A 20,843-nucleotide genomic window follows, 5' to 3' on the forward strand; every position below is an offset into this window, starting at 1 on the left:
TACCTTCCCCCACCCTCCTCCCTGACCTATCACCTTCATCCCCACCCCCACTCATCTATTGTACTCTATGCTACTTTCTCCCCACCCACACCCTCCTCTCATTTATCTCTCCACTCTGCAGGCACTCTGTCTGTATTCCTGATTAAGGGCTTTTGCCCGAAACATCGACGTTCCTGCTCCTCGGATGCTACTTGAACTGCTGTGCTTTTCCAGCACACTCTACTCCCTTCAGAATGTATGTCAAAGTGATGAGTTACAGTTAATTCACAGTCTGAGTTGCTATGGCAACATGCACATTGCAATCTGGACCTATGAATGATGATGGCTGAAGCTCTAATATTCATTCCATCACATGGCTGACTTAGAATTACGATCATCCGCCACTGGTTTATGCTGGAAAGTTTTGCAGATTGATACTTAACCTGTTTGGCTACATTCTTGGCCAACAAGTCCTACAGCGAAACTTTGTCAGTTAAGGAGTGGGTGTAATTGCAAGAGAAGATGTGAATTGAGAGGTAAAGCGGAGGGAAGATATGAAGGCACGGATTGAGTCAGTGTGCATTTGTAATATAGTCAATGCGCTGACGCACAAAATACTGTGGAGATTTATTGGTGAAAATGTTGCTTAAAGGGAAAATCCAGAAAGTATGAGAGAGTGATGTACTACTCCTGCCTGCCTTCAATGAATTTTCACATCTTTCTGTCTTAAATTAATCCCAGATGTGAGGGTATCAGTGTCTAGATTAGAGTGGTGCTGGAAAAGCACAGCAGATCAGGCAGCATCCGAGGAGCAGGAAAATTGACATTTCAGGCAAAAGCCCTTCATCAGGAATGGAGGGTATCAGTGCCTGCTCTCTGCAGGCAATGTTACTAACAACACTGTCCAGCTCTGAGAAGGATTTTATGATAGCCCATGGATATGTTCTGAAAAAGCTGGTTGCATTTCTTCCACTTGCTGCCCCTAGCATTGTGCCCAGAGGACCTGCTGGCACCAAGGAGCTCCAGCAGGTCCTCTGGGCACAACAGATGGTACCAATCTGTTGCTGCAGGCAAGAGACGTGGCTAAATAATTTTATACAAATTACTTACTTCGTCTTTTAGACATGGTGGTGAGGAGTACTTGTTAGTACTGCATAATTCTGCACTTAAATTATTCAAAAAGGATTAAATTATTTTGTCCCAGGAAACTTACGTTGGGAAAAAAGGACCTTCACATCATTACAGCATAACTTCAGTCCATCACATGCCAAGTGGCAAAATTATTTTTTCAAGTTTGCAAAAAGAGAGATATGAACTTCCAATATGTTGCATGATAGGTACTCCTGTGACAATCCACACAGTTCTTTTACTGTCTATTTTAAATATAACTCATTGAAAACAAAACACCACAACAAATAGGTAAAAGACAGATGTGCCACCACAGTCCAACAATTTAATAAACAAGTGACATACTCCATTTTATCATAACTTTTGACAACCATTTTGTGGTGATTAGCTGTAATGTAAACAAAATACAGTTTTGTAGCACCATGTGTTTTCATTGAGTTACTCGGTGCACATCAATGTACCACAACAGAGTTACAAAATGTACCTCCCATCTCTCTCAGTTGAGATTTAAAAATGTCCAAACTGGCAACGTTGGACTCTGAGCAATACTTTTTCTGATGCAAATTAAAACCTACAAAATATATACTAAATTACAATGAATTCTAGTCACTTTCTGATAACAGTGCATAATCCGTTTTCAAGCCAAATGTCAGTGCCATTGTAAAATTAAGAAACAAATGCTAAGTAAAAGATTCCTTTGAATTGCTCGCCCTTTGCCATTTTAATAACTTTACTAAAAAAAGTGGGGTGCATCACAATGTCAAGGAATTCTTCATGTGGAGTTGACATCTTTAGTTAGCCTCCAGCTTTGCCATCTCCTGGACATAAATCCCTATACTTTCACTATCAAAAAGAACAAAGTAGACAGTTTTGATTGAGGATGACATTGTAGAAACAAAGTAGCTGGAAATGGCTTTCAGGATCAGCTGTGCTGCACTCTGCTTGGGAAACCCATTTCTGTAAAGAAATGAAAAACTGGTTAGCACTATACTATTTGTATAAATATGTGTACATGGAATGTCTTTGGGCATTCGACACACTGAGCCCCTTCCTTGCACAAGACACAATTTGCCTCATTCACAAAACCCACAGGAATGAATCAACTGTGATAAAGCTCTATTTTAAAACTCTCGACATTTTTCTGAGTAATTAGGCAAATTTCAAAGGTCTTAATTCAACATCACAGTCCATACTAGTCATCTCACAATTGGCACATGCAGATGTATGTAAATCATTATGAGATGAAAATTACTTGATACAAATATGGGCATAAAGTCAGACGAACAATTACACCAAAGTTTTCTGATGATATAAAATTTGAAGTGAAGTTTACAGCAAGGCTGAGTACAGAGGAGGTCATAGACAGTTTAGTGGAGTGGACAGTAAACAGCAGATGTGGCATGATTCAACAGAGAGACAGTGATCTTTGGGGAAAAGACAAATATGGAAGCACTCTAAAAAAGTGAAGGAGCGAGCTGGGGACATGAAACTGATCTACACCAAGAGTACAAATTGACTATGTAGTATTATAAAGATGTATTATTCAAAATATTGATTTATCATGTCATCGGCTGAAGATATACCTGCACTTTTTGAAAGGACAATTTTCAAAGCAAAGGACACTACCCTAGAGCAGTTAAAATGTTGCATTTGTGAAGGACATAAACCATTGAACAGGTACAGAGAGCAGGTAGTACGAGAAAGAGGTCACATGACTCAGTTCTTGGGTATTAAAAAAATGCTAGATTTTTAATTAAGCCAGAGAGACTACCACAGGACAGTGGGGTGACATTAAAACTGAGCTGCTTTGTGCTTTGAAATCCATCCATCATTAACACAAATTGAGAGTTTACGAAGGACAATCTTGAAAGAATACCATCATCTCCAAGAGAATAACTACTTCAAAATGGCTACTCCCTTAAGAAACTCCAGTCCAAGCAGCTACTGTGGAAAGGAGGCTCCCAGCTGTAAACGAGCCTCCGGAATATCTGCAAATAAATTTCTTTCTGACTTGACTTGATGTTTGGTCAAGTTGTGAGATCTGATACTCTGCAGTTTGTACGGTTGTGGGGGAGATGGGGTGGGGTTTGCATGCATGTTGTTTTGTATGAGTGGACAGTTGGACATTTTTGCACATATTGAAACTTCTGTTATTATTTTCTGCATCATTGCCTCAGTGGCTTTTTGCAATAAAACTGACACTTTACTTGTTAGCTTAATGAACCTGGCTGGCTTATTTCTTACATCAAGTAGTACACACCCAGAAATATTTATATACTGGATTGTCAATATCACTTCTCTTTTAAATTCAAACTACGTTGCTATGAATTCAACAGCAATGTTGCCTGTAACTTCTTTTCCACTCCATGGACCTAACAGGCCAGCAGCTTCTGTGAGCAGAAACCAATGTAATTGGTATGCCAATCAGTGTGTGCAGAACTTCCCAGAGCTATGTGGTCAAGTAGTTTTGAGGAAGTATTGCTCAGCACAGGGAGAGAAAAACAGGAATTTGTTTGCATCTCCAAACTTGGTCATAAAAGTAATGAAATGGCAGCCAATTTTTCACCATCTCCTTTTACAAGATTTCAAATGGAAAATAAAAACTGTAGCAATAAACAATAGACCGCTGAATCGTTACACACCCTTTTATGCTGCTGGCATGGGTTGTATTTCACCTTCAAGGCATGGAGTTGAGTGCAGAAAATGAGAGATTTAAAGGTACAGAGATGTAAATATTTCAAAAAGGTGGAGACAAGAAGCAGAGAAAGCCATAAAAAATCTGCAAGTGGAACTCTAGGTTTTATACGTAGTGCTGCCAAATAGAAAATAAGGAAGTGATGTTTAATTTGGACAGTACATTTGTCTGAGTAGTTTCAAAGTATTGTGTAGACTTCTGACCAAACCACAACACCAAGGTATTAGGAACAAGGAGATGTAAATGTTTGAAAAATTGGGCCCGATTTATTAGAGTAGAAATAGGTAAGGGAGATGTGATGGTCTGAAAACTATTAAAGTGTCATGAAAAATATCTTTGTGAAAGAGGTGTAATGACGGAACTCATCCACGTTTCTACTAATCGTTAAAGAACAAACGGACAGCCAGAAGAATTATTTTATCAAGAGCGGTGTTCTGATACAGAGTCTCATGTGGTGGTGGTGAATATGGACAGTAGTGAATCAGCTGCCCACCTTGCATACCCACCCAATCAATAGAAAAAAAAGACTGTATAAAATGTTTACCTGGGATACAATATTGATTAATATCATATTTTAATGGCTTATTCCTTTGAGAGTGTTTACTCAGTCCAAGAAATTTGCATTAACCATTCAGTCAAGAGATATTTGACTCAAATAAATGAGTCTATTGTTGCGTCAGAAATGACTAGACACATGCAGATTTGCATTTCCTATTATATTAATAACAAATAAATATGCATCTCAGCAGTATTTGAATTCTCATGATAAATACCAACATTAACAAAGCAATTTTGTACAGTAAATCAATAGCATTTCAGCAACTTGAAGTAATGCCTCTTTTTAAACAGTTCCCCTTTGCAGGATGAAGCAATATTTCATACCTGCCACTACCAATTGAAGGGAAGGCAATGGATTTCAGCTTCTTCTCATCTGCCAATGCCAGACAGTTCTTCACTGTTTTCTCCAGAAGCTCCTCACACTTGTCTGATCCCCAACCAGGGCTGTTGCAATGGATAACAAACTTGGCTGGCAGTCCATGACCTGAGCTTAGCACAGCTAGCAAACAAGACAATGGAATGTATTTAATCAGAGGTATCATACTTTGAATCAAATCAGCATATCCTCTTTCTCAGTCTGACTGCCCTGGTAGAAGAGCATAAGATCAAGGAAAGAAAAGTTGTCGGGACCAACCCAAGTGTATAGAAGCAGATTGGTGATCTTCAAGTACCAGAAGATCTCTGATACTATCCCTACATGCATGGAGTTAACTGATTTCTGTCAGGCAGCAGTGAGGACATACCAAATAGCTTCAGTGCCTTCAAAGGAAGCATAACAATTTGGAGAAGCTTGAAATCCCTTACTACTATCATACATCCATGTCAGAAAACAAGATGAGGATGAGTAAGGGTAGGACTTGGTTCAGCCAGTAGTCAAAATATTTGCCAACTTCACCATCTTGACTTGCACATGACAAAAAGTCACTTAGACGGTTTCTCTTTACAAAGTGGCATTGGTGTACTCCTGCCTGAATTAGTAACATGAAGGAAGTTGAAATGAGGGACCCCTCCCACCAAGCCAAAGTACATAAATGCAAACTAAATCAAAATAATGTATGTGAATATTGAACTTTTATACTAAAGGAGAAAAAGTGCAAAATGATGTGAATTATTTATCGCCAATCCATTAAATCATCGTAAACTCTGAATGATTGAAAAAAAATTATTGTTTTTGGAACAACAGAGTAAAAATCAATGTGTGATATCCTAGGAAAGTTGACTATGTATGCATCACTGTGATCCCCACAATGCTGAGAACACAATCCCAACATCTCCTTGCAGTATCAATGCCTAGGAAGAACAGAGAATTGGAGATGCTATCACGGGCTGCTCTTGCACATTCTCAGCAGTTAGCTCAGACATGCATGGCCCCATACAAGCCCAGAAACATGCAGCTTTGTTTTTTGACACTGTAAAATCCTATTCGGCTTTCATTGCCCTCAAAAAAAAAATCGCCATCAGTCATAGATCAATCAAGGTTATACTTTGCCTTGACAATCTCAGTGGTCTCAACAGCTCGTGTGTAATTCAGAATAACACCAAAAGTATGGGTTTGATTCCTGCTTCAGCTAAGGACCTGCCCTTTGCCCTGTCCCTGAGAGTGCAAGACAATAGCAAACCACAACTCCCAGAAAGTGCCAAGTGGTCAGCTTGAGCCAATCAGTAGATAATGAGCCAAGGACCTGCATTTGAGCAAAGCAAACAAACTACACCCATAGTGGTGCATTTCTTATACATAATGAAACTTGATTCTATGCACTCTTTTAAATTATACAGAAGTGTACTTGCTCTGTAAAGAGTATCAATTGATTATACCTCCCGCTGTATCCAAGGGACCATTCTTCTTACGCAGCTCATTTACAGCCTCTGTAAACTCTTTGCCACCCTTCTTCTCCAAAGCACTTCCTAAAAGTGGAAATTAAAATTTACAATTATGGTATTAGAGTAGAAACAGAACAGAGTAGACTGTGGTTATGCACTGTAAGCATTTTAATGTTTTGGAATCAAAGCATGCACTAGAATTTGTCAGTCCAGTTAAGGGTATGTCACAGAGATTTAATTTAAACAGATTTATCAGGTAGTAATCCATAAACATATTCTATCAGGCATTGAGGGACATCAAGTTCCTACATAGAGCTGGTAGCAGTTAATGCAAAATAAATATTAAAATTAATGCAACACATCACATCATTGCATGTCTGTAGAAAATAAAATGCCAGTATACCATTTTTAAAAACCTGAACAAAGTTAAAAGGCTCACTCTTTGGTGATTAACCATCTGATCAGCATTAATTCATTCATTTGGAATCCTCACTTCTGAGCACCTCTTGAATTGAGAGAGTAATTCTCAAGATTTGCCCATAATAGGATCTTGTACATTTTCATTCCTTTACGCAGGACTTTTATTCATGTTAAGTTGCAATCTATCAGTCACTACCTATTTGTGTAGATAACTATCCCCAAGTAGTTAGTTTTGTCAGAGTTCAAACAAAACTGAAAATAACTTCAAATTTCAGGTGGATACTGAAATATTTGAAGTAAAAATTCCTTAAAATTATGCAGCAAAGGATAGTTGCAATGTGCAGATTTTTAAAAAAATAAGCAACTTTTTTTTGTCCTTTCAAAAAGTGGAACTGCAGAGGATACTCTACACCATACCAAAGCCGTGCTACTTCTTTAAAAGGCTCAATTTCAAAGGTCCACATTGAGAAATGCTCTATGAGCTGGCAAGTCAAATCCACACTGCTGTCCACAATGTTGTCTGTAAATCAGCTCATTATGTTGTGTGAGCTGCTTCTCATGAAGAAGGTCACAGCCACCATCTGCCTTAAGTGTAGGAAGTTATAGGGCCAACTTGGTCTTGTGTTTTAGAGGAAAACCACTTCCACACGTATCTGGAAGATTCTTATACTTAACAATAAATAGTTAATTGTGTCTTCACAACTTTCACAGATTAATGTCATAGGTATTGTTATGAAGATATTGAGGAGGACCAGATGTTAGATCTTACTCCTTTGGGATTCTGAGCTGTTCTACCTACAAGCCCACATGACACCATCATAGTGGACAGTGTTTTTGGCGCTGCTCAGTATTAATCCTTTAGACCTACATATAACTTACATACAACACCTATCTCCAACCATGTTTTCACTATTAATATCATGTAATTGCATATATCATTACATTTGCCACATTTTTATTCTCTCTGACCCAAGCCTCTGCCTTAACAGATTCAGGTGATCTGGAGGTTTCGCTATTCTCTGGGAAAGTATTCACTTCAACTTGGAAGTCGAATAAATTGCTGGATGGAAGACCATTGCCTTTGATTCCATTCCTGGTAGCCTAAGGTATATAAATCCCTTTAAACTGAAGAGCCTTTAATCTCTTGGATTTCCTTTGCCGAGGATATCTTTCCTGTTGAAACAGGCAAATTCTTTTCTCTGATATGTTGAAAGATTGGACATCTGTTGACACTTTTCAGTCGTGGTTCTCCAGATGTAATTAGAAGAGTCTATTGTCATAAAGTAGAAATAGCTTTTTGCATGTCAGCAATGAGTTATATCCATATGGTAGACAGTGTGGCAGAGACAAGATGTCAGGACTCACTCCTTGAAGTGTGTCAGTTGTTTAGCCCAGAAGTCCATATGACATTGTCATAGTACTTTTGGTACTCTTCATATTAACCCTTGCAAATCTATATAAAAGAAGTAATGTTTAAACTTATTACTGGGAGGATAAAACAGTCACTCTGGATTAGGTGGATATTTAGAAAATTTAACTGTTTCCATTTTCATTAAGAGGAAATAGAATTACATCTGTAACATGCACCGACCTTCAAAATCATTTTTGTTTTCACCAGCACAGGTTGGAAATTACCTCCCAAACCTTTTACAGCACCAACTTTGTCACCTTTTCTATAATTCAGTTCAAAGAAGGCAAGTCCATATTAGGAAATGTTCTGGACTGCAATGTAAATGCATGCACTGTAAATATATAAAAAAGCAGAGTGAAGCCAAAGTGAACACATGCTCCGAAGGAAATCATGCTGGGAAATAGTGGGGATCCAGAGGAGTTGAACTAGTACTTCACATTTGTCTTCAAAGTAATAGCATTCTAAAATTAGGAAATAACCAAAGGACAAAAGGAGCAGATGAAATAAATACAATAACTATGACTAGAGAAAAAGTGTTAGGGAAATTAATGGTACTAAAGCCAGATAGGTCCTCTGGACCCGATGGGGTGCACCCTACGATATTAATGAAAATAGCTACAATTATTATGCTGGATGCAATGGTAGTGCTCTGTCAGGAATTCTTAGACACTGGAAAGGTCTCACAGGATTGGAAAACTGTCAATATAATACTTGTATTTAAAAATGGGAGACAAAAAGCACAGGTAACCATGGACCAGTTAGTTTCATATCTGTTTACAGGAAAATGTTAGATCTAATGTAAAGAATTTATAGGAGAGCTTTCAGAAATACATAATACGATCAAAGAAAGTGAGCATGGCCTCACAAAGGGAAGGAGTGAATGTAATATACTTGTATTTTCAGAAGGTTTTCTCATAAGGTACCTCACATCTGCCAACTCAATAAGAGACCATGGCAAAGCAGGTAGTTAATAACATGGATAGGGGGTTGGCTAACTAACAGAAGACAGAGAGTTGGGATAAGGAGGGCATTCTCTGGATGGAAACCGGTCTGCCACAAGGATCAGTGTTGAGATCACGGTTCTTTACAAAGCAAATTAATGACTTGGATTTGGGAAATTAATGGACTAAGTTTGCAGATGACATAAACATAGATGGGAAAGCAAGTGGTGAGAGTGTCACAAAGTGTCTGGAGAGGGACACAGACTATGCAATTCAGCAAAAACTTGGCAGATGGAATATAATATGAGAAATGTGAAGTCATCGACTTTGGCAGGAAGAATGAAAATTACTTAAATGAAGAAAGACTGCAGACCAGGTAGATTTTGGAGTCTTGTGCATGAATCACAAAAACCTACCATCCAAGTTCCGCAGCTACTAGGAAAGGCAAATGGAATGTTGGCGATTACTTCAAAGGGAATGCAATACACAAGTAGGGAGGTATTTGCTTTTAGAAATTACAGGTCGGGACAATATTAAGATTCAAATTGATAAATGTGGATGAATAAAGTATCAAGGAACTGTTCAGGGAAAATCACATTTAACTAACTTCCTTGAGGTTTATGATAAGTTAACAAAGAGGAATGATAAGAGTTTTTAAAATTCTTCAATGGGATGTGAGCAAGCTTGGAAAACAAGCACTTATTTATCCTTAATTGTCCTTGAAAAGGTGGTGGTGAACCACCTTCTTGACTGTTGTGGTCCTTCTGGCGCAGGAACACCAAGTGTTATCGGAAATAGATGTCCAGAATTTTGACTTGATGAATGTCAAAAAACAATGATATGGTTCCAACTCAGGATAGCACATGGCATGGTGGCCAACTTCCAAATGGTGGTATTCCTATGCTTTTGCTGCCCTTGTCCTAATAGGTATTGAGGCCACTGTAGAAGAGACTTTGTTGAGTCTGCCTTGCATATTGTACAGTGTGTGTCAATGGTGGAGGGAATTAATGTTCAAGACAATGGATGGGATGCTGATCAAGCAAGTTGCTTTATCTTTGATGGTGTTTATATTCTTGAGTGTCATTTGAGATGCAGTCATTCAAGCAGGTTGAGTGTGTTCCATTACGCACTTGGCTTGTATCTTGTCAGTGGTGGATAGGCTTTTGGAAGCCTGGAGGAGAGTTTCTTTTCCTAGAGCTCATATCCTCTGATCTTCTCTTGTAGCCAGAGTATTGACATGGCTAGACCAGTTAAGTTTCTGTTCAAACTCCGAGGATGTTTTTCATGGACTGAATGTACAGTACAACCATGGTTAATTCAAATCTCCTTTGTTAGCAGTAAGGTAAGCAAAGAGAAATCCTCTCTCTGGGACATCAAACTATGAAAACTGTGTGGAACGTAAGGGGCTAAGAAAACATCAGAATCATAATAATCAACTTTAACATTCTAAGGCAATTGAGGCCAATTTAGCACAACATAAAAATATAACTACTGTTTAAATTCTAACTCTTTCATTATAATACATCTCAATATTAGATGTACGTTTCATAAGTAGCAGCCAGAACAAATTTAAAGTTGCTGCTTTCTAACCTGCTGGTACAAAATTTTTAAAACTTAGACAAAGAAAAAGAAAATTCATCCAGGATTTGTTTTCACATTTTCAACTATGACCCCTCTCCAGTAAATGGATAATCTTACTGATGATTACACAGACTGATTTTTATTTGTCACACACATTCAGTTGCAATATGATCAGTGAAGAGGTTGCTATCTTCAGGATGATGCAACATCAATAGTTTCAGAACTTTTCAGTGATTTTTTAACAAGGAACCCACTTGCTACTGTAAGTTACATGTGTAGCCATAAGCTGATGGCTACCCCTGAGCACCTCTAATTGTTGTCAAGAAGCAAAGAAGCATTATCTTCCATTAAGATGAAATACGTTTTAAATTCAGAGTAGTTTAAAATGTTGAAAAAGCTTCAAGTTTCAACATCAAAAATGAACCTGAACATAACTTCCCAGGGAAAGAATTAAATAGCTTCCAAAGTTGTATTATCATGAGCCCCCAGCAAATTTTAGAACAAGTTTGAAGTGCTCAGAGGTTCTGTGTTACTTGCTTTTCTGTTAGAAGCAGAGAAAGCAAATTAAAAACACAGCTTTGCAGTGTGACCATATTTAATGAGTATATTTGTCAGATGAAATAGGAACTTAATTTTAATAAGTTTAATCATGAAGTGACATGTTGCATCCATGATCAGGACTGTTTTGTTTTTTAAATTGTGCTTTTGCAATGCTAACAAGGGTAGCATCAATCCCTGACATTTTTCCCTGCAGAGTCTTTTAAAGCTTTATTCTTCAAAACTATCTTCTAAAAATAACAATTGAATCCGCAGTCCTTTGCGGAATAAAAAATGAAATGGTGATTTTGCAATGACGTTAGGAATATTTCCAGTGCCACATTCACAATGCAAACCTTTAAAAATGTGGCTCAGGTACTTAAGCCCCACCTTGCTCTTGGAAGGATTAGTTGCATTCTTAATGATACCCAAAATGCTTTATAAGCTAAACCTTCAATCTTTTTCTTTGAAGATTTGGTGAAATTCCGACTGGACATTAGATAGAGGCTCATCCGTAGAAGGGAGGTAAATAATTCATTCGAGAATGCTCTTGCACCAACTTCAAGGAAAGACTAAAAGTAAGTCACCTGAGTATTTGCCCTCTCTCTGTAAATTTCAAACAAGAGTATCAAAGGAGAAAATCTCTCTAAGGTGGAAGGTCATTATCCAAAAAGACAACTTTCAACAGTTTTCATCATGGTGTGGTGAAAAATAGAAGAAATAAACTGAAGTTATGTCTATTTTTACATGGGCAGATGTGCTATCTATTTCTGGAAAAATTCCAAGACACTAATAATTACTGGTCCTTTGATGGTTGCATGAACCATCTCCATTTCATTCGCCACAGTCTCCTTCTTTATTGGTCTTCTCATCGAAAGTTAGCAATCCCCTGTGATGGGGTTAATCCAGAAGTGAAAAATCGATATTTGCTTTAGATTCAGAGACAGCTCACAAACTCTATCGCAACCTTGCAGTTTCTCTCTCAGTACGGACTTTTGGTGGCAGCTGATAGAGGTGGTGGTGGGTTCTTTGCTCAAACAGCTGTCTTATCTTCCTCTCACACTTACCATTCTCTCTCAGTAGCTGCTCTTGTTGATTGGAAAGTCTGCACACCATTTTCAACAACGGAAGGTGATTTTGGTTGCGACTGGACATCTGTTTCCTATTTGTCGATGTTAGTAGAGCGAACCATAATGGAGGCTTTAAGATTGCCTTTGAAATGTTTCCTTTGGCTGCTGCATGAACAGGCTCTTATTCTGTGTAAATGTGTCAATGTGACCCAACTTAAAGTAGTGTGAGATTATCATGGCCTCTATACTTGGCATGTGTTTCTTTGAGAATAATCATGTTAGTTACTTTGTTCTTCCACTTGATTAACAAGATCTTTTTAAGAAAGCATTAATATTGTTGCTTTGGGATTTTGATGTGGTGTCCAAATATTTTTGGAACTTCAGCACTGCAGCAAAATATAGGAGCACCACTGCCCAATATACCTTGAGTTTAGCATTGGGTATGATACCATGATTCTTGAAAATTGAGTATAGTTTACCCTACTCTGAGTTATTCAATGGAATAATTTTACATCAGTGTCAACTTTTTTGGATAGATGATTTCCAAAATATGGGAACTGAGGAACATTTTGCAACATTCACATTACAGTTAAAGGCAGTGGATTAGATTTATTTAGATGTGGATTGGTATCTCCATGCACACAAGTAGTCCGTTGCTGTTGTAGTTTTTCAGAGTAAGCACTGACTGATGCGTACTAAGTTCTGTCAGAGAATCAGTTGTCATCTCGGTTTTTGACTTCAGCCAATTGAGGTTGAAGAGTTTACCATCAGTGCAATGTTATTACTACACCTGCTAATGCCTGTCATATAAAGTTTCAGTGTTGCTGTAAGAGATATTGAGAACAATACTGATGCATTGGTGTAAGCCTACTTGATGCCTGCTTTAAGACAGGATTCTGTAGCGTAGCCATTTTATCATTCAACACCAGCAAGCCAAAATCCTGAAAATCTCTCCCCAAGACCATTGTAGGAATGTTACCAAATATATTGCGATGATTCAAGAAGGCCCAGTACCACCTTTTCATAACGCTCATCTTGCTGGGATCAGCCATTTCTTGTTTTTCAAAGTTCTGATGAGTCCATACAGCACAAGACTTTTATTCCAAAGCTTGGAGTTTTTCACTTTCACTCAGGGATGTCATCTGTGTAGAAAACATGCTCCTCTGAGTTTTTGGTAGAAGGACATTGCTTGAGAAGTGTGCCTATTTCACCCTTGTTACATCTGATCGAGGAGCATTGATACCGGAATGTGTACAAGAAATGGAACTGTTCCTTTTCCAGAACTGACAAACATAAAACTTAAATACATATATCCAGCAGGAGTAAATTTCAAATGAGACTAGAATTTGTTGCTATGGTCACTATGCACCACCATTAGCTATACTGCCCATGAAAAACCACAGCCACTCAGTGCAATGAGAGTAAAGATGCTATTTGGGCTTCGTCTGAGGCCTAAACCCTCAGTGGAAACAATATCAAATAGTGTCTTTATCAGTGCATTATTTAAGAATTAAATTAAAGTTAGTTTGTGATTCAGTTGATATCTCACTTCATCCTTCCAGCTACAACGTGGACTAAGAAACTCAAGGTCTGCTCCAATAAGATTAGTCTGACTTAAGTGAGACATTCCAATATCAAAATAAAGGAAACCAATTAAATACTCACGAGTGTAAAAAAAAAGATTAGCCTGAAATTGTAGAGTGTATTCAGGCTAAGACTCAATAGGTTTGGAAGTGCACAAACGAATTCCATGTTGGCTTTTAGAGCCAGCAGAAAGGACAAACTCTCATTCCACCTTCTTAAGCTGTATAGAAACCTCTGAGCTGCAAACATTTCCCACCATCTATTAACACTCTGATCACCAAAAAAAGAATTTGCTCTTTAAAAAAAAATTTGCAAATGCATCAGATGTTTCAATTAGTTAAACTCAACATGTTGCTGGAAGAATGAAGCACTAATCTAAGTAGCTGAGCAGAATTTGCCATTGATTGACATGCACTCACGGCATAGAATTTTTCATTACCTACTTCCCCACCAGTGTAGAGGTCGGAGTTCGTAGGGTGAACGATAACATCACTGTCAATTGTTGCAATGTCAGCCTGTACAACTTGTAACTATAACAGGCAAACAAACATACAGAACATCAACCACGATGGAAAGAAAACGATCAGATCGGAACATTGGCATATCTTTTAGAGGGGACCCCTGCAAAGAACAACTACAATTTAAATTCAGATGGAGCAGGCAAGTCAAAGGTCTTTCATACCGAAAACTTAACTTGACCATCAGCTGAAATGACCTTGAAATTGAGTCAGATCCAACACAGTCTCAATGTCTGAATCTGCTTTCCTTACTCCAAATCATCAACATATCATTAATTTTATTTTAAATTTGGAAAACCATGTTTCAAAAGATCCTTACATCCCAGGTCAAGCAAAAGTTATTAATACCTTTGTTTTAATCTATTATTCCAATTAAACAAGGGAGGCAAACATGTAGAGCTTGATGTAAAGGGCAATGATCAAACCTAAAATTGGTTTGCAAAATTGTCATTGAAAATGGTGTGGCTTATTGTGTTTTTTTTTATCTGATCTGTGTACACTTTGAAATTTATTTTAAGTGAACAGATTGTCCTGAAACAGTGCCTTCGATTTATTTCTTCATGGAAAAAAAAGGGATTGAGAACATTCAAATTCATATTGGAACTCATTGTTAGGGCAATAACAATGACGGACAGCATAATGATAGAGAAGGCTAGGGCTATTTGGGGTTGCCAAAGCAAAACAATTAGCTGAACATATTTTGGTGAAACATTTTAATGTTTTAAGACAGCAATCTTTATAGGAAACATTTTTATTGATCGCATGGTTTAAAAATACTTAGTCAGAATATTTTTAAATCCTTTGCTCGCACAATGAGAAGGATCTTTTAAAGCATGGCGGAGTCCACCCACAATAACAGGTAACGGTGAACTGTGGCGAATTATGGAAAAATACTCACTGTCAACTTCCAGAAATCCCCAGTGAGGAAAGAAAACAATAATTATTGTCACATTTAGCCCAGAATCAGTTATTCATTTCAAATTCCATAATGCTCTCAGCCAACGTTACCTGCAATGTCACATTTTATTTACCTAGGTCATCTTTAAGCTCAATGTCAGCACTGGTAGGATTGATAATGGCCTCCACCTCGAAGCTCGCTATGTTACTGAGTTCACTGTGAATGAGGTGCAACTGCAAGGAAAAGCATTGATACAGAAGTAACAGGGTAGAAGGAAAAAAACAAAGGGGAGAAACAAATCACAGCAACAGAGGATAAAGGACAGCAAGCTCTGTGGAAACATTTTTTATCTTTCGCCAATTTTCTCCCTTGTCCTCCATTACAAAGGACATTCATTCCTACACTGTGGTATAATTCAACACATGGTAGTGGCTCTCCTTAGTTGGTTTTGAACTTGGGGTCTCTAGCCTAAGTGAAACCGGGGAAATTTATATCCTAATTCAGAGATTTCATTTGGTACTTCTTAGTCATATGCAGCCTTTAACAGTTAGTTTCTTCCTAAATTATGGGTAGTTTTAGTTAAATTCTATTATACTGTTACAAATATAAAATTTAAGTCTTTTTTTAAAGTAGCATACGTGGTTTCAATTCGGTAGTCCTTGGGAAAAGGAACTTTTTCTGACTATATAACTAGATAGCACAGTATGTCACATGTTCAACTCTTGGCTGTTATAGAGAGGCAGAAGGCAACTTCAATACTCCTGCTCTGAATTCATGATCTCTGCGACAATGCTGTGCTGAAACACCCAAGGATACATCATTACTGAGTGTTGGACTCAATGTTTGATGGAACAATTATCCTATTCTGACCATTAAATGTGGCCTCTCCCATGATTGTCCACCTCAATCTGTCCTGGTGCTAGCTTTCACTGCAATGATCACTCTCACGAGGTTTGTTTCCATGATTACCCACTGGTCCTGTTCTCGTTAGGAGGGCAAGGAAAAGCCAACAAGAGAGGAAAATACAGGATTTCATTGCCCGACAAAAACTATTGCAAGCAAGGTTAAAATTTGTTTAAGCAGACAGGACAGGGGGACAGACACGTGGCAAGCAGTCAAAACTGTTATAAACTGGTTACTTAAGAGGCAAAGAGAGTGAATTGACACGACACATAAAATCAATTGTGGGGAGCCAACTGTGCGAGAAGGAAACTGTAGAACAGGGAGAAGTGGACAAACAATAGCAACAGGGAGTTAAGTACCAGGTAGGGAGAATCAGCTGGAGACAGGACTAAATAATAAATATATGTTGTGTGAACGTGACCTAAATTGTAAACTTTCCAGAAATAATTGTCTTGTAATATTTACATTATGTTGGTGCAGTCATGTTCACACAAATAAGGGAAAAGGCAAACGTAAAAGCTGGGTGAGAAATGGAATCTACAGAACAGAACATCAGAGCAGATCTGGTACTAATATATTGATGGAGGACGCTTCAACACTTCTTGCTTAGTGCTCAAGGTAAATTTAACTTCTGAATACAGAAGGAAGAAATGAAAGAAAAATGATGCTTCCTAGCTCTGGTGTAGAGCAACACTAGTAAGGGACACAACTGGAGTTTCAATCATTTGAAATACAAGGCCTGGGAAAAGAGAAGTTCTATTCAAAAAGAAATTTAAAAGAAAACAGAATGCTACTTCCTAATTACATACAAGGTTCTAAATCTAGAGTTTTCCACTCATAGCACAATTGACTTATCAAACTGAACCAAACAACTTATTAGCTGTATGATTGAAAACCTATGGAAAAACCTATATGGCTAATGTGCAGTAGCTATTCAAACATCAAATCTCAGTAATTTATTGAAGCCCTGGGTTCAAGCCTCACCTGCCCTAGAAGTGAACAGGTCAATTAAAAAAACAACTAAAAATTTTTTAAAAGTCTGAGAGTTATCTTTACATAAGTAAACCTTTCACTCCACATTTGGAATCATTATTACAATCAAAATACATTAATCATCCTGTTCAGTGAAAAACATTAAAATATTTTGCTTTGGTTGTTAAAAGATAATCCACCCAAAGTTTCTTTTATTTTCAGTTAAACTACATGGAAGGGTACTTTTTAAAATGATAAATGCAGCCACCTCAGGAAAACTTGAAGAGTCCAACAAGATTGAATTCATTACTTGACCTTTGACTTAGAAATAATTCGGAAAGGAGAATTAGTAATTTCTTTAAAATGTCAAGTGAATCTGTAATGTTAGTTAAAAATATTAGAAAGGGACTTCTAATTATTTTCATCAATTGCAAAAGGATCAGCAGTAATTTTCTTGGATGAAAAGAAATACTGGTCCATGGGATCTGACAGCCCTTCATCTGGAGACAGTACTAACGTGATGTATGTTAAGATCTATATAGTGTAGGGCAGTGTAAACCAGCTGCAACAGGGGCAGAAAAAGGAAAAGCATATTTGCAAGGTACTTCATGGATAAAAAAAGTTTAAAATGCTCAACACATGGATAAAGTCCAGATTGTGAATTGGACGATTCTATGCTTGTTTTGCTAGAACTGACACAAAAATTGAATAAGGTTTATTAAAAGGAGTCAGCTAAAGAAGCATTTGAGGAATCTATGCCATCAATACTGTCATGAACCTCACTAAGAGAGGTATGCTGAGATGTGGTTTAGTACCAATAGTCTCTGGGCGACTCAGGAGACATGCAGTCATTGCTGTAGATCATAGTTTAGTCCCAAAGGTCCACAAAAAGGTCCACAAAAACAACCACCTACTCTAATCCCATTTTCCAGCATTTGGCCAATAGACTTGTTTGCCTTGGCAATTTAAATCTACATCCAAGCACCTCTTAAGTATTAAGAGTGTTTATGCCTCTAATGCCTTGCAGACAGTGGGTTTCAAATTCCCATCATCCTGTGAGTTAAAAAAAAAGCTTTCCACATTCTCTCTAAGCCTTCTGCCTCAAATCTAAGCACCTAGTAATTGATTGCACAACCGAGGGGAAAAGTTTCACCCTGTCTACCCTATCTATGCTCCTCAAATTTATACATCTCAATCATCATGTCTCTCCTTATTCTACCCTGTTCCAAGGAAAACAACCTCAGTCTGTCAAATCTCTGTTCATAATTTAAACTCTCCAGCCCAAACACTTTCTTGGTAAACCTCCTCTGTACCCTTTCCAGCGCAATCACATCCCTCCTATTATGCAAATTCAAGAACTGTATAAAATATTCTAGCTGTGGTCATAGACAACTTTTTATATTGTATAACTGCCCTGCTCTTAAACTCTATGCCTTGACTCAAAGACACTATCCCACATGCCTTCTTTACCACTTTATCCACCTGTCCTGTTACCTTAAGTGGCTGGTGAATATTTATATCAAGGTTTCTCTGAACTTTACTGCTTCTCAGGATCTTACCATTCATCACGTATTGTTTCTCCTTCCCAAATACATCACCACAAATTTACCCAGACTGAATTCCATTTGCTACTGATCAGCAAAAGTACATCCTCCCGTAATCGAAGGCTATCCTCCTCACTATTTACCACACCACCAATTTTTGTATAATCCATAAACTTATTGATCAACCCTCCTACATTCAGGTTTAAATCATTATATATATTGTTTTACCACAAATAGCAAGGGTCCTAAAATGGATCACCACAGAATCCCACTCGACAGGCGTCCAGTCACAAAACACCTCTCGACCATCACTCTCTGCTTCCCGCCATCCAGCCAATTCGCTAAATTTCTTTGGATTCCATGGGCTCTTACCTTTGTTATCAGATTCCCATGCAGGATCTTATCAAAATCCTTTCTGAATTCCAAGTGGGCCAAGTTGAATGCATTGCCGTGGGCAATGCTGTTAGCACTGCTGTCTCACAGCACCAGAGACCCGGGTTCAATCCCTGCCTCAGGCGACTGACTGTGTAGAGTTTGCACATTCTCCCCATGTCTACGTAGGTTTCCTCCCACAGTCTAAAAATGTGCAAGTTAGGTAAACTGGCCATGCTAAATTGCCCATAGTGTTAGGTAATCTAATCTAATCAACTTCATACCTTGACACATCTTTAAAAAATCCAACCAAGTTGACTGAACATAACCTCCCCAAAACAAAACCATGCTTGACTATTCTTAATTCTGTCTCTCAGAATTCCTTCCAATAGCTCCCCCACCACCAAGGTTAGATTGGTTGGCCTATAGTTTCCAGCCTTATCCCTTGTCCCCTTCTGAATAATAATGTTACATTGGCTGTCCCACAGTCCTCTCCTGTGGCCAGGAAGGAATTGAAAATTATTGCCAGCACACTTAATATTTCCTCTCTTGCCTCAAGGTGACTCAACCACATCATAATCTGGGTGAGAAAAATAAGATATCTCACCTACCAGAGTTGGAAATACTGAAATTGCACGTCATGCAACATTTGAGAGAGTATAAATCTGAATGCCTGTAATCTCATGAATAGTCTTTGTTGTATTTGCTATCCCATGTGCAAGCTAAAGCTCATATCTACCATAATTGGCATGTTAATTCAAATTGTTTCTGAGATTCATGTTAAAGTAAAAGTTATCACATGGTAAAATCTGGTTTCTAATTTTTTTAATTGGGGGCTATTTACTAATTTTGGATTATAGCTCCCCTACTGGGATCATAACAATTACTCAATGCAATGTTCCTGCATGAGTAGCTCACTAGGATGTCAGCAGTGATGGAAAACTATCTTGTTGAGGGAAGATCTGACATTACTGAAATTATGGGGACATGAACAGCTTGTCTATCCTGGATGAAAAATCAGTAACCAACCAATGGACTCAGAACAAGTCGGCTCCACAGCCATAATATGATGCTTTAGTGAAGAGTTGGATTTCCACCCCTTAGGTGCTGCAAAGATGCAATAAATCTCAGCTTGATGGCTCCATGGTTCTCTCTATCAGGTAAGTAAGGTGCAATAGGCAAGGAAGTTTTGGAAAATTTAGGAGAAGTCCATTGTGGAGTGATTACCCTGAAGCTATACATGACCAATCATTATTAAATGTGTGGAGGCGGTGCGTCAATGAAATACAACAGCTGGGATGTATAGGAATTGAACTAGTGCTGTTGTCTTTATGCTCCATCACACTCCAGCCATTCAGCCAAATGAACTAACCAAACTCTGAATGCTGGTATGCTGAAAAACTGAAAGCTAAATTACAGATTACGAGGTCAGGCAAACTGCAGTGGGATACATGACCAGATAGTCTTTTTAAAATGTTTGTTGAGGAACAATACTAGATTTTAGAAAAGAGACAGGAAATTTCATGTTTCCCAAAATTAAACTTTTTTTTTTAAAAGATCTGTGCAATCCTTCACAACTGTTCACAGACAGACCCTCTGTTTAACTGCTCAGACTGTGCAGCACATTGGCAAGAGCTCATCTGGAGTGGGACTTGAACACAAAGATTTTCTCAATCACAGGTAAAATGGTTAGTATATAAAGAAATTGATTTGTGCAATTATGCCACAAGTTGTTGGAGTATAGAGTATGTTGCCAAGTAGAGAAAAGAAAAATCAAAAGATATATGGCCATAGAAACAATGCAAAGCAGTGGAACCAATTTCAGACTGGTCTGGCAAAGCGATAGCATAGGCACAACACATTTCTTTTTTTTTCTGAACCAAATGGTTCTATAAGATTCTACATACAACA

General features: G+C 38.0%; 1 protein-coding gene across 4 annotated transcripts in view; it reads right to left on the reverse strand.

Moving 5' to 3' along the window:
* Window positions 1-1,653: 1,653 nt before the first annotated feature.
* Window positions 1,654-20,843, reverse strand: part of LOC122556598 (core histone macro-H2A.1) — a 42,373-nt gene continuing 23,183 nt past the window's right edge. For 3 of the 4 annotated variants that reach the window (XM_043703479.1, XM_043703480.1, XM_043703481.1), the window contains exons 6-9: window positions 15,275-15,374; window positions 6,176-6,265; window positions 4,685-4,859; window positions 1,654-2,064 (exon numbers count right to left, since the gene is read on the reverse strand). In XM_043703479.1, the coding sequence (XP_043559414.1) occupies window positions 1,899-2,064; window positions 4,685-4,859; window positions 6,176-6,265; window positions 15,275-15,374 (531 nt within the window). In that variant the 3' untranslated portion in view covers window positions 1,654-1,898. Of the gene's footprint in view, window positions 2,065-4,684; window positions 4,860-6,175; window positions 6,266-14,164; window positions 14,256-15,274; window positions 15,375-20,843 lie in introns of all 4 variants that reach the window. The other variant, XM_043703482.1, reaches the window with a different exon arrangement.

This window comes from Chiloscyllium plagiosum, chromosome 14 (genome assembly GCF_004010195.1).
Source record: "Chiloscyllium plagiosum isolate BGI_BamShark_2017 chromosome 14, ASM401019v2, whole genome shotgun sequence".
NCBI classification, from domain to species: Eukaryota; Metazoa; Chordata; class Chondrichthyes; order Orectolobiformes; family Hemiscylliidae; genus Chiloscyllium; species Chiloscyllium plagiosum.